The sequence below is a fragment of the Drosophila grimshawi genome, unplaced genomic scaffold (assembly GCF_018153295.1).
Source record: "Drosophila grimshawi isolate 15287-2541.00 unplaced genomic scaffold, ASM1815329v1 contig_1367, whole genome shotgun sequence".
In the NCBI taxonomy this organism is placed as follows: domain Eukaryota; kingdom Metazoa; phylum Arthropoda; class Insecta; order Diptera; family Drosophilidae; genus Drosophila; species Drosophila grimshawi.
This window is the reverse complement of record NW_025062889.1, coordinates 13,294,999-13,307,784: the sequence shown is the minus strand read 5'-3', so window position 1 is coordinate 13,307,784 and position 12,786 is coordinate 13,294,999. Positions and strand designations below refer to the sequence as shown.

Here is a 12,786-nt window from a genome sequence, read left to right as displayed (position 1 = left end):
CCGTCATGCTGTCTGTCTGTCTGTCCGTCGGCATGAACGCAACTTTTTTCGATACTCCTTGAGGCAGAGACTTGAAACTTAGAATACATACTGTGCTCTCGTCAGACAAACTGTAAAAATTGGAGTGCTACGTGCACCTAGGGGCTAGGAAATCGATCAAATCGATATTCGGAGATCGATAAAGCCACATATCTCCCACAATTTTAAGGTTACATTCACAAAATTTGGTTTGTAGGTTGTGGGCGATGTCCTTCAGAGATCGGCATATGCCATGCCCACCTCCATCGCTCCCACGCCCCGCGCCCGTACAAATTTAAAATGCCTATATCTTCCGCAGTTTTTGAGTTAGAATTCTAAGGATATGGTAACCAAACTTGGAAGCTAACTGGTTGGTAACCTCCTCCAAAGATCGGCATATACATATACATACATAGACCACGCCCACATCAGTCACCCCCAGAAGATTCGGCCCTAGAAATCAGACATTATGCATATCTTCTACAATTTGTAAGCTAGACTCACCAAATCTTAAATGTATGTTACTGGCAACTCCCCCAAGAGATCATAAGAAATTGGACGGCCACGCCCACTCCACCTCCCACAAAAGTCACAAAATCTGACAAGTATATTGCTAGTTACATCCCTCAAAAATCCGGGAAAAACATTTTCTACCACGCCCACCCCTGCCCCTAAAAACGATAGAAGCATGTCTCTTCCGCAATTTAAGAGCTATAATTACCAAACTTAGAAGGCTACTAAGATACATATATCGGAATTTTAAAGGCAATCTTGGACAGTACTTCTTTAAAGCTTGTTATTATGCTCCATATATCGGAAAAAACCATTACCATTTACTTAACTGCAGAAAAATGACGTAAATCGAACTTTTGTGGATCGTCAATTACCAGAACAGTATTAATTGATATTTGTTATAATTCTGAGTTCAAAAGTTGGCGCTCATTGCCGCGGAATCCTTCGCTGAGCATTATTGTGTGTGTGTTTTTTTTTTTTGATAAACTGCACCCACTTACCCATACATATCCAAATGCATATGAAATCACACAGTTAATCTGACTCTTAAGCTCGCGAATAAAATGTTAAAAGCTTTTGCATAATAGCAGCAACCACTCCTTGACAAAATGAAAGTTATATGCGAACAGGTGAACAAAATATATGGCCCCAAGTTAAATGTAAACTTAAATGCTATGGTAGCTGATGCTAAGTGCAGATTATTAAATAATAAAAAAAAAATAAAATAAAATAATTAGCACAAAAAATGAGCCGGTAGTAATTAGTACAATATTAAAAAATTTTTAGACTTGATTGTAATTACGTACACGAGGCGTCCAGTCGACCTACACAGTTTATCATTTTTCCCTGTTAATTTGGTAGATATCTTATTTAGGAAAAATTACTAAGTCCATTTGAATAGAGATGTTGTTCAAAAATAAATAATAGCTAAGTATGTAAATGTAATTATATACATAATTATATAAATATAATTGTATACATGAACAACTCCATGAAGTAGCTACTGAATCAAAACTAATCGAAACTTCTCAACATGCGCATCACTCTCATTGTTGTCGGAACATTGCAATTATGGATAACTCTAAAAATGAACTATAATGTAAGTATGCCGTTGACCTACAATGCAGGCTGTATAACTATTTATATTATACTGTTTTGCAGGATGCCGTCGAATTTAAGATGACGAATGCGGTTTGTAATAGCCTCAATAAATCGTGGGTTGTCATACATGAATGTCGCCTACGGGCTATTAACCGGCATAAAACCACTTTTAATTTTAATGGATCTATTCTTCATCCTGCGAACCATATATCAGTTCGATTTGAAATGTTTCAGAAGGCTAATGGGTATAAGCCATGGTTGTTTAATACGTCTGCTGATGTATGCCGTTATTTAAAAAAGTCATTCAATCCATTTGTAATTATGGTTGTTAACCTTTTTCTGGAATTTACCAACTTTAACCACACATGTCCATACGTGGTAAGTATTATTATATTATTACCTTGCGATTGAATATTACAATACTTCTTTTATTACAAATATTAGGGTCCACAAATCGTTAAGGGATTTTATCTCAGATCAAATCTTTTCCCGCTTGCGATGCCAACAGGTGATTACTTATTGGCATTAACTTGGTCCTTTGATGCGAAGCCACAATTCCTAACAAATGTATACTTTGTCTTTAAAGAGGATTTGTAATAAACGTAATTACCCCTATAATCATTCAACAGGATAATGGGGAATAAAATCCAGAAATACATCTAGTACCGTCTTGTTTGATTTTTATACTTTGATACCGAAGGTATCAATAGAATATTGGTTTTGTGCGATGTCCGTCATGCTGTCTGTCTGTCTGTCCGTCGGCATGAACGCAACTTTTTTCGATACTCCTTGAGGCAGAGACTTGAAACTTAGAATACATACTGTGCTCTCGTCAGACAAACTGTAAAAATTGGAGTGCTACGTGCACCTAGGGGCTAGGAAATCGATCAAATCGATATTCGGAGATCGATAAAGCCACATATCTCCCACAATTTTAAGGTTACATTCACAAAATTTGGTTTGTAGGTTGTGGGCGATGTCCTTCAGAGATCGGCATATGCCATGCCCACCTCCATCGCTCCCACGCCCCGCGCCCGTACAAATTTAAAATGCCTATATCTTCCGCAGTTTTTGAGTTAGAATTCTAAGGATATGGTAACCAAACTTGGAAGCTAACTGGTTGGTAACCTCCTCCAAAGATCGGCATATACATATACATACATAGACCACGCCCACATCAGTCACCCCCAGAAGATTCGGCCCTAGAAATCAGACATTATGCATATCTTCTACAATTTGTAAGCTAGACTCACCAAATCTTAAATGTATGTTACTGGCAACTCCCCCAAGAGATCATAAGAAATTGGACGGCCACGCCCACTCCACCTCCCACAAAAGTCACAAAATCTGACAAGTATATTGCTAGTTACATCCCTCAAAAATCCGGGAAAAACATTTTCTACCACGCCCACCCCTGCCCCTAAAAACGATAGAAGCATGTCTCTTCCGCAATTTAAGAGCTATAATTACCAAACTTAGAAGGCTACTAAGATACATACGATATATCGGAATTTTAAAGGCAATCTTGGACAGTACTTCTTTAAAGCTTGTTATTATGCGTCAATTACCAGAACAGTATTAATTGATATTTTTTATAATTCTGAGCTCAAAAGTTGGCGCTCATTGACACGGAATCCTTCGCTGAGCATTATTGTGTGTGTGTGTTTTTTTTTTTGATAAACTGCACCCACTTACCCATACATATCCAAATGCATATGAAATCACACAGTTAATCTGACTCTTAAGCTCGCGAATAAAATGTTAAAAGCTTTTGCATAATAGCAGCAACCACTCCTTGACAAAATGAAAGTTATATGCGAACAGGTGAATAATATATATGGCCCCAAGTTAAATGTGAACTTAAATGCTATGGTAGCTGATGCTAAATGCAGATTATTAAAATAAAAATATGCAATTAAGAGCACAAATGTCAATATTTATTTATTTGGTTTTTTAAATATTATAGAATAATTAGAACGAAAATTGAGCCTGTAGTAATTAGTATAATATTAAAAAATTGTTAGACTTGATTGTAATTATGTTCACGAGGCGTCCAGTCAACCTACACATATTTCTTTATCATTTTTCCCTGTTAATTTTGTAGATATCTTATTTAGGAAAAATTACTAAGTCCATTTGAATAGAGTTGTTGTTCAAAAATAAATAATAGCTAATGATATAAATATAATTATATATATATATATATGTGTATAGATATACATTTTAATGGAGATGTTGTTCAAAAATAAATAATAGCTAATTATATATATAATATATAAATATATATAATTATATTTATATAATTAGCTATTATTTATTTTTGAACAACTTCATTAAAATGGACTTTATATACAAGTAGCTACTGAATCAAAACTAATCGAAACTTCTCAACATGCGCATCACTCTCATTGTTGTCGGAACATTGCAGTTATGGATAACTCTAAAAATGAACTATAATGTAAGTATGCAGTTGACCTACAATGCGGGCTGTATAACTATTTATATTATACTGTTTTTCAGGAAGCAGTCGAGTTTAAGATGACGAATGCGGTTTGTACTAGCCTCAATAAATCGTGGGTTGCCATACATGAATGTCGCCTACGGGCTATTAGCCGGCATAAAATCACTTTCAATTTGAATGCAACTTTTCTTTATCCTGCGAACGATATATCAGTTCGATTTGAAGTATTTCAGAAGGCTAATGGATACAAGCCTTGGTTGTTTAATACGTCTGTTGATGCATGCCGTTATGTAAGAAAGCCATTCAATCCATTTGTAATTATGGTTGTTAACCTTTTTAGGGAATTTACCAATTTTAACCACACATGTCCCTATGTGGTAAGTATTATTATATTATTACCTTGCGATTGAATATTACAATACTTCTTTTATTACAAATATTAGGGTCCACAAATCGTTAAGGGATTTTATCTGAGATCAAATATTTTCCCGCTTGCGATACCAACAGGTGATTACTTATTGGCATTAACTTGGTCCTTCTATGCGAAGCCACAATTCCTAACAAATGTATACTTTGTCTTTAAAGAGGATTTGTAATAAACGTATTTACCCCTATAATCATTCAACAGGATAATGGGGAATAAAATCCAGAAATACATCTAGTACCGTCTGGTTTGATTTTTAAACCTTGATACCGAAGGTATCAATAGTATATTGGTTTGCCCACCTTCACCGCTCCCACGCCCCGCGCCCCTCGCCCATACAAACTTTAAATGGCTATATCTTCTGCAGTTTTTGAGTTAGAATTCTAAGGATATTGTAACCAAACTTGGAAGCTAACTGGTTGGTAACCTCCTCCAAAGATCGGCATATACATTTCCAGACTACGCCCACACCAGCCGACCCCAGAAGCTTTTTGACACAGACTGGAAAGTTTCATCAAAATGTATAATGCAAAATTATGACTTACTATTGTTTCTTATTCGCTCGAAGGGGATATTAAAAGCTTGTCGTAAAGCTTGTATTGCGCAGAGATTGATGTTTTCAAACTCACCTCTATTAACTCATGGTGATCATATATCGCCATCGCATATTACGCACGGAGTTACATGATATGTTACAGATGCCATGTTGCAGTCTGTTGCCTCCATTCCTAGTGACCTGGTATTCTATGCGAACTGGACCCTCCACTTTAAAGCTAATTTGATGAAGCTTTGAAAATATCCATCTTTGTGTTTCAGACAGTGCATATATCGGAGCTGTAGCCTGTAGGTTGATCGGACCGGAGATGTCTTCCTGTATAAACAACGTTTTTGTTATTATGTTCCATATATGGGAGAAAACCATTACCAGTGGACTAATATTTCTTTATTTAAATACAAACGTGTCTCAGCAGGTTTATTTGACTGCAGAAAAGAGTCGTAGATCGAACTTTTGTGGATTACCAGAGTCCAGAGTTCTAAGTCCTTTAGATGTTCAAAAAAGTATATAAAGTTTTATTTATATTTCCTTACAAATCCTCTTTAAAGACAAAGTAAATACTGGTTATAAATTGTGGTTTTCTATCGAATGACCAAGTCATTGCCATTAGATAATCACCAGTTGGCATTGAATGCGGCAATAATTTATGTCTTAGATACAATCCATCAACAATTTGTGTGCCCTAATATTTGTAATAGAACAAGTATTATAATATACAATTGTAAGTATTTATATCAAGCTCATAATGTAATACTTGCCATGTAGGGACATGTGTGGTTTAAGTTGGTAAATTCCACAAAAACTTTAAAAACCATAATTGCAAATGGATTGAATGGCTTTCTTAAAAATCGACATAGATCAATTGTCACATTAAACAACCATGGCTTGTACCCATTAGCCTTCTGAAAAACTTCCATTCGAAGTGACATGGTACGAACTGGATGAAGAAAAGTTGCATTAAAATTATAAGTTGTCTTGTGACGGTTAATAGCCCGTAGGCGACATTTGTTTATGACAATCCATGATTTGTTGTAGCTCTCACAGACCGCATTAGTCATCTTGAATACAACTGCTTCCTGTAAATCAGTATAATATAAATAAGCATACAATCCACAGTGTAAACCATCTGCATACATACATTGTAACTCATTTCTAGAGTTACCCAAAACAGCAATATTCCGTCAACAATGAGAGTGATGCGCATGCTGAGAAGTTTCGATTACCTTTGAGTCACTAATTGAAATTGTATTAAATCATCGTATTCACAACTCTTTCCGCTTGAGTATAATAAAAAATCGTTCTGATAAAAACGCTATCGCAAAACAAAAGTTGTCCAACAATTTTAAATTACATACACAATAGGCCATTTATAAATGATAGTTGACCCATGTTTTTGTCGATCGTGAGTTAAGTTTCCATAATCAGTAAATCACCTACCATTTTGAAAATATGCTTAATTTCAAAGTCAACTAAATTGTACTATTATTTGTTAATCAAAATTTTGGATACCTGAAAAAACTGGTGGTAAGGTAAATATAGTAAGAACATTTTCTTTCCTGTAGTGGCGCATATGTTATCTTTTCAAAACGTTCCCTTGAGTGTCAAATAAGACTCTCAACTAGACACCCTACCTGTATTTTGTCCCAAAATTTTAGAGCAGTAATAACAGTTTTAGCTAATAATGTAAAAACAAACATTTTTAAATGCACTGCCTGTAGTCAAAATATGGAAATGCTTAATAGATAGGCATACGACGGGTATTGATATATTGGCGAGTGATGTTGATCAGAATTACGTATTCTTTATTCAAAATGGCATATACATTGTCAGCAAGTCTAAGCCCTGTTCAGAATCCAATTTGCTCAACCAGAAAGAGTTGTTATTAAATCAATGTTACATATCGGTCAGCCAGTGCTCAGTTATGGGTGGATCTACCCATGCTTGTCGACAAAATTTATATTTACCGCGTCGCGCCCGCCAGTTCAGTGGTGCTAAATAATAATTTTAATTTAGCACTCTCTTTTTGGTTTACCGATCGCATATCATCCTAACAACATTTAGTTCCACTCCACTCCATAAAAAAAACTCCACTCCATTAAAAAAAAAAATTTGGTTGGGCATATTAAATATCAAAATGCATATTTAATGACTGGTATATCTTATTGCTAACATTTAATAATGATTATATATAAGTTACCTTCATTTAAACATACCTAAGCTCTCCAATAAACAAAAACCAAATTTACAATATATTTGAAAAGTTTTTAAGCTCTTGCCCCGAATTGGCCTTAGGCCATTCGCATACAAAAAATGCTGAACATTTAATCCAAATATTAATAAAAAAAAAACTTCAAGGAGCTTACCAGCAAGTCATCTTCCAAATTTGGTCACTCTATATGCGATATGCGGATTTATCGATTTACACTTTCTGAAATATCGGCGATTATGGGTGAGCATGCCCCTAAAAATTTGTAATCGGTTTTTCAAGTCGACTACCAGTAATATAAGTACCAAATTTATTGGCTCAACTCAAAAACTGCGGAAGATACAGCCATTTAAAATTTTTAGGGCGGAAGCTTGGGGCGGTGGAGATGGGCGATCTATTGTAGGGTATCGCCAACACCTTACATCTATTGAACGCACGAGCTCACATTCTCTTTCTATTTCGCCGTCCCCCTCTACTCTCTTATATTTGGGCAGTGTCTGCCTAGTCCACTTAATCGGCATCTCCGACTATAGATAAGTCAATTCCCCATCGCAACAGCAAGTAAGAACGACTTCGCATATATACACACAAACATATTTACATTCGCATCGATTATCATGGCATTATCATGGCCCTCTCACACATGCACACGCATATTTATGCATTTAGAAATTGGGTATATAATTTTGACTATAATTTAAGTGATTATTATCCGATCTTAATGAAATTTGTTCAATTGTTCAATAAAATGTACACTTAAAGAAATTTGAAGCCTCTGCATTTAAAATTGTTGATTTTATTGCAATCGGAATATTCCATTTTCGTGGATACGGAGGCAGTTTCGATCAAATCTATATTCCGAATTTGAGGTAATAGGTATAATAGTAGTGTCTGTATTAAAACACAAAGTATATAATAAATTACAATACAGTAAATAATAAATGTATGCTTAGAGATCAAAGGCAATCGAAATTTCTCAACATGCGCACCACTCTCATTGTTGTAGGAATATTGCAATTTTGGGTAACTCTAAATGATTATTTATTGGCAATATCTTGGATCTTCTTCTACTGCTTTGTTTGAATGTTATTATTAACAATACGTGTGCTGCGTAACGTACAATGACACAGACTGGAAAGTTTCATAAGAAATAGAAACATGATGAAGCTTTGAAAATATCCATCTTTTTGTTGCAAACAGCACATCAATTGAAGATGTAGCCGTTGTACGATCGGTATGGAGATGATTCAGGTGCCAATAGGTTTAGAGGGATTATTGTGGACCAAAAAGTATATAAAGATTTATGTCTGTTTACTTATAAACCCTGTTTAAAGACAAAGTAAACACTCCTAGCTAAAAAATGTACTCCCGCAACAAAAACATTGAGTTTTAAATTTATTGACATACGGACATGAATATATTGGCTATATTGGCTAGTGATGCTGATAAAAAATACATCATGTGAAAATGTTTAGTCAAAATGGCATATACGTTGACAAAAAAAAAAAACATTGTTTAAAATGTTATTTATTCTTAATTATTTTTTAATATCCTCATGCAGAAAAAAATGTTAATAACATGGTATTATTAATCACTATTAATCGCAGAATCAGGTCCAAGGTTTTTCTTAAATGCATTCTGAAATATTGCCTTAACTAGGCAATATATGTAACTACAGCGAATTTCATCCCTACTTTGTCATTTAATATAGTCCACAGAATGTGGGAAGCATGTGCCTCTCTCTCTGTCTCTCGTTCTCTCAAAGACTCTGTCTCTGACACATGGTTGCTGGCAACATATGCCAAACAATTTGCAAATTTCCAAACTCGTAGTGCCAGTCACAGTCTGGCAATCAGCCGTCAAAGCAGACGAACAACCATCCAACCATCCATCTCTCCGGGTCTCTCCTAAGCAAACTGACTAAATATTTAATTACAGGTATTTTGCTATAACGCTCGCGGCTAATTTGCTATTTAACTGTTTACCCCCAACATTCTGTGTAGTATTTTGTGTAACTTTAACTCTTCCCCTGAGTCAGAGTTTGCTTTGAGTCCGAAGAATTGGCCAACATGTTAAAATATTCAAACCGTAAATGCAAACAAAGCGCTTTCTTCGATAGTTGTTTTGTTTGTTATGGCTCGCTTACAACTTTATGTCATAATTTTTGTGCCACAAATTAAAGTTCTGAGGCATTGCATAAGACTTAGATAGAAAGGTCAACAGCTTTCCGCTGTTTTTAATATAATCAGTGATATCGAAAGCGAATCAACTTATCAAACTGACAGATACACAATAATCTTATCTCATCATACTTGCCTCAATATTATTTGATTAAACTGAAAGTCTATTACACAAAATTAGTTTAAATTGCATATGTTGGACACAGGTTTAATTCGCACCGTATGATTGTAAGACTAGACAAAAGGAAGACAGTGTATCCATAATAGAGAGATATTTACAAAACTGTAGCATTCTTAAAACTTTAGTACTAACTGTTTTTCAGTAGGATGCTACAAAATTAAATAAATATTTATAAATATGACGACTGCATTTCAGTGAATGATATCTCCTAGTCGGGCAATCTAGCCAAGATCCCTCTCACTTGTTTATTGTGCACGTACTCACTCAACAGAAAAGTTGATAACATTTTCTTACTATACTATCAAATGTAACTCGTTCTTCTAAGTTTCAAATTTTAATCGTACTTAAGTAATAAACATGTATATTAAAACAGTTTACTTTGCATTGCATCAGCCGAATCCAAAAAGAAATAATTTAAATCGAGTTGTACTCAACTGAATTATAATGATAAGAATACAATAGTTTATCGACCTCGCTCTCTGTCTCTCTCTTTCTCACTCTCTCTCTCTCTCTCTCTCTCTTTCCACTTTACTCTCTATCTTTCAGTTTGTTATCGCACCAGTCCAGCTCAACAACCGCTCTCCATAGGTTTATAGATAACTTTTTCACTGTCATATGAGCACTTACAATATACATATTAATCGATTATGGATCTTGTTATTTTTTATGTATCATTATATTCCATAATGATAATCTTCTCTATTATCTAGCAAAATGCTTCAGTCAATCAGAGTATGATTCACGGAAATATACATATTAGTATTTTGATAAAGCTAAAAATGATTCACTGTTGACGCCCAACGTCCAACTGATCTTATCCCTTAAAATACATTTTTTTCAACTCTACATTGACCAAAATAAGTGGTGTATAATCTATCGAAAAATGATTATTTGATAGTGAGCTGTAGTGTTAAGATTCTCCAACGTATTTTTTAAACTTAGCAAGTTACATTTTTAGCATTTACATTTGTAATTCAAATTAAAATTTGGTAATTTAATATTAAAATACCTAATCATGAATTTAAAGAGTATTTGCAAGTCGAGTACTCGCATCCAGGCTGTAATATTATCATGTTTTAACAATGTGGGAGAGCCGGAGAAAAAAGTAAATGCTCACGAAATAACAAACTCTTAACCGGATTATTTGCGATTGAATATTTTGTTGTTTGAATTGCATATATTATATATCTCTTACCGAACGTATTCGGAATGCTTATCATATATGGGTATAGTGGGAACGCCATATAAATACGTGTTCAGTCAGTAGAACAAATTTAGTTTCAAGAAACTATTACAGGCGGCAAGTCTTGTTCTATAAGTAATTTTCAAGGTCAACATTGATTGAATTTCACAATATGGATCTGATTCTGTTGGTGGCCCTTGTGGGACTAATAATATTTGTCTACAAGTGGATAACTTTGAGGCACAATGAGTTTGCAGAGCGCGGTCTTCCCTTTGAGAAGCCCCTCCCGATTTTTGGAAATAACGTATCAGTCATAATGAACAAGGCCTCGTTCCAGAAGCAAATCTCCGAGTTCTATGCGCGGACCCGTCAACAGTGAGTTTTCTAAACTAGTCTAAAAAGGTAGTATCTCACGTGCTATGAATCGACATTCCAGCAAATTGGTGGGCTATTTCAACTTTCGCGCTCCGATGATACAATTGAACGATCCCGAAATTATTAAGAAAATAACCGTTAAGGACTTTGAGTACTTTCCCAACCACCAGTTGTTTGTTACAACCAACGAGCGTCTGATCAATGACATGCTGAGCGTAATGAAGGATCAGCGCTGGAAGCACATGCGGAATACGTTAACACCCGTCTTCACCGCAGCCAAGATGCGCAGTATGTTCGGTCTGATGAATGAAAGTTTCGCCGAGGTCATGGAGCACCTCGACAAGTTGGCGAAGACAGATGTGAAGCCGGGCCAAGGATTTGAACTCGAGCTGAAGGAGGTGTGCAATCGGTTATCAAATGATTTGATTGCAACCACTGCCTTTGGACTTAAAGTTAGCTCCTACAAGTCGCCGAATAACGAGTTCTTCCAGATTGGTCAGTCAGTGGCCTTCTTCCGCGGAAAGGCACTCTACAAGTTTATGCTATCCTCTACATTGCCTTGGCTTTTCAAGGTTCGAAATGCTTCACAGTATTTACAATCCACACGCATTTATGGATGTTATACCCTTTTCAGACGCTGGGATTTCAGATCTTCGACGCGCAAAAGACCGACTTTTTCATACGCCTCGTTGTCGACGCCATGAAGTATCGCGAGGAGAACAATATTGTGCGGCCAGACATGATTCAGCTGCTCATGGAGGCCAAGAAGGAGTCCACAGAGAATTGGACCGACGAGGAGCTTGTTGCCCAGTGCTTTATCTTCTTCTTTGCAGCATTCGAGAATAATGCCAGCCTAATTTGCACTACGGCCTACGAGCTGTTGCTGAATCCTGAAGTACAGGAACGCCTCTACGAGGAAGCCAAGGAGACCCAAGAGTCGCTAAAGGGCGAGCAGCTGACCTACGACACCGTAACCAAAATGAAATATATGGACATGGTTGTCTCCGAATCGCTGAGAAAGTGGACACTCGCCGCATCCACGGATCGAGTGTGCGCCAAGGACTATACATTGTACAACGACGATGGCACCAAGTTATTTGAGTTTAAAGAGGGTGACCGCATAAATATACCAATTGGGGGTCTACACTGGGACGATCGTTACTTCCCCGAGCCACAAAAGTTCAACCCAGAGCGTTTCAGCGATGAGAACAAAAACAAACTGGTACCCTACTCCTATTTGCCCTTCGGCGTAGGACCACGTAGCTGTATAGGTATGTTCTAGCTCCAAAAAGATAACACTCGAATAATATGCATGTCTGTTACTTTTGATTGCAGGAAATCGTTATGCTCTGATGCAGGCCAAGGCTATGTTGTACAATCTAGTGCTGAAATACAGAATCGAGCGATCTCCGAAGACAGTCAAAGATCTGATGAGCGAGTCGCGTGGCTTCCAGCTGACTCCACAGAATGGCTATTGGGTGCATCTGGTGCCCCGCAAATAAATAAGATGTGCAAACAATTGTGTTTTGTATTTACGTTAAAATACACATATGTTTATATTTTATTTTTGATTATGATTCCATATAAA

At 36.2% G+C, this 12,786-nt stretch overlaps 2 protein-coding genes across 2 annotated transcripts; one reads left to right on the top strand and one right to left on the bottom strand.

Annotated features, from left to right (window-relative positions):
- Positions 1–5,813: 5,813 nt before the first annotated feature.
- On the bottom strand, positions 5,814–6,277 carry LOC6561217. Its single transcript, XM_032743573.1, has 2 exons — positions 6,236–6,277; positions 5,814–6,149 (listed from the first exon to the last, which is right to left on the bottom strand). Exons 1-2 carry the CDS (start codon positions 6,275–6,277, stop codon positions 5,814–5,816), a joined length of 378 nt encoding a protein of 125 aa, XP_032599464.1.
- Positions 6,278–10,918: 4,641 nt separating this feature from the next.
- LOC6560771 (cytochrome P450 9b2) lies at positions 10,919–12,762 on the top strand. Its single transcript, XM_001986672.3, has 4 exons — positions 10,919–11,198; positions 11,260–11,770; positions 11,833–12,469; positions 12,534–12,762. Exons 1-4 carry the CDS (start codon positions 10,996–10,998, stop codon positions 12,698–12,700), a joined length of 1,518 nt encoding a protein of 505 aa, XP_001986708.1. The 5' UTR covers positions 10,919–10,995; the 3' UTR covers positions 12,701–12,762.
- Positions 12,763–12,786: the final 24 nt, after the last annotated feature.

Coding starts and splice junctions, on each gene's coding strand:
- LOC6561217 (XM_032743573.1), bottom strand. CDS start 6,277: ATGCGCATCACTCTCATTGTTGACGGAATATTGCTGTTTTGG. Junction 6,150..6,235: donor ACGGAATATTGCTGTTTTGG/GTAACTCTAGAA, acceptor ACTGATTTACAG/GAAGCAGTTGTATTCAAGAT.
- LOC6560771 (XM_001986672.3), top strand. CDS start 10,996: ATGGATCTGATTCTGTTGGTGGCCCTTGTGGGACTAATAATATTTGTC. Junction 11,199..11,259: donor TATGCGCGGACCCGTCAACA/GTGAGTTTTCTA, acceptor TCGACATTCCAG/CAAATTGGTGGGCTATTTCA. Junction 12,470..12,533: donor AGGACCACGTAGCTGTATAG/GTATGTTCTAGC, acceptor TTTTGATTGCAG/GAAATCGTTATGCTCTGATG.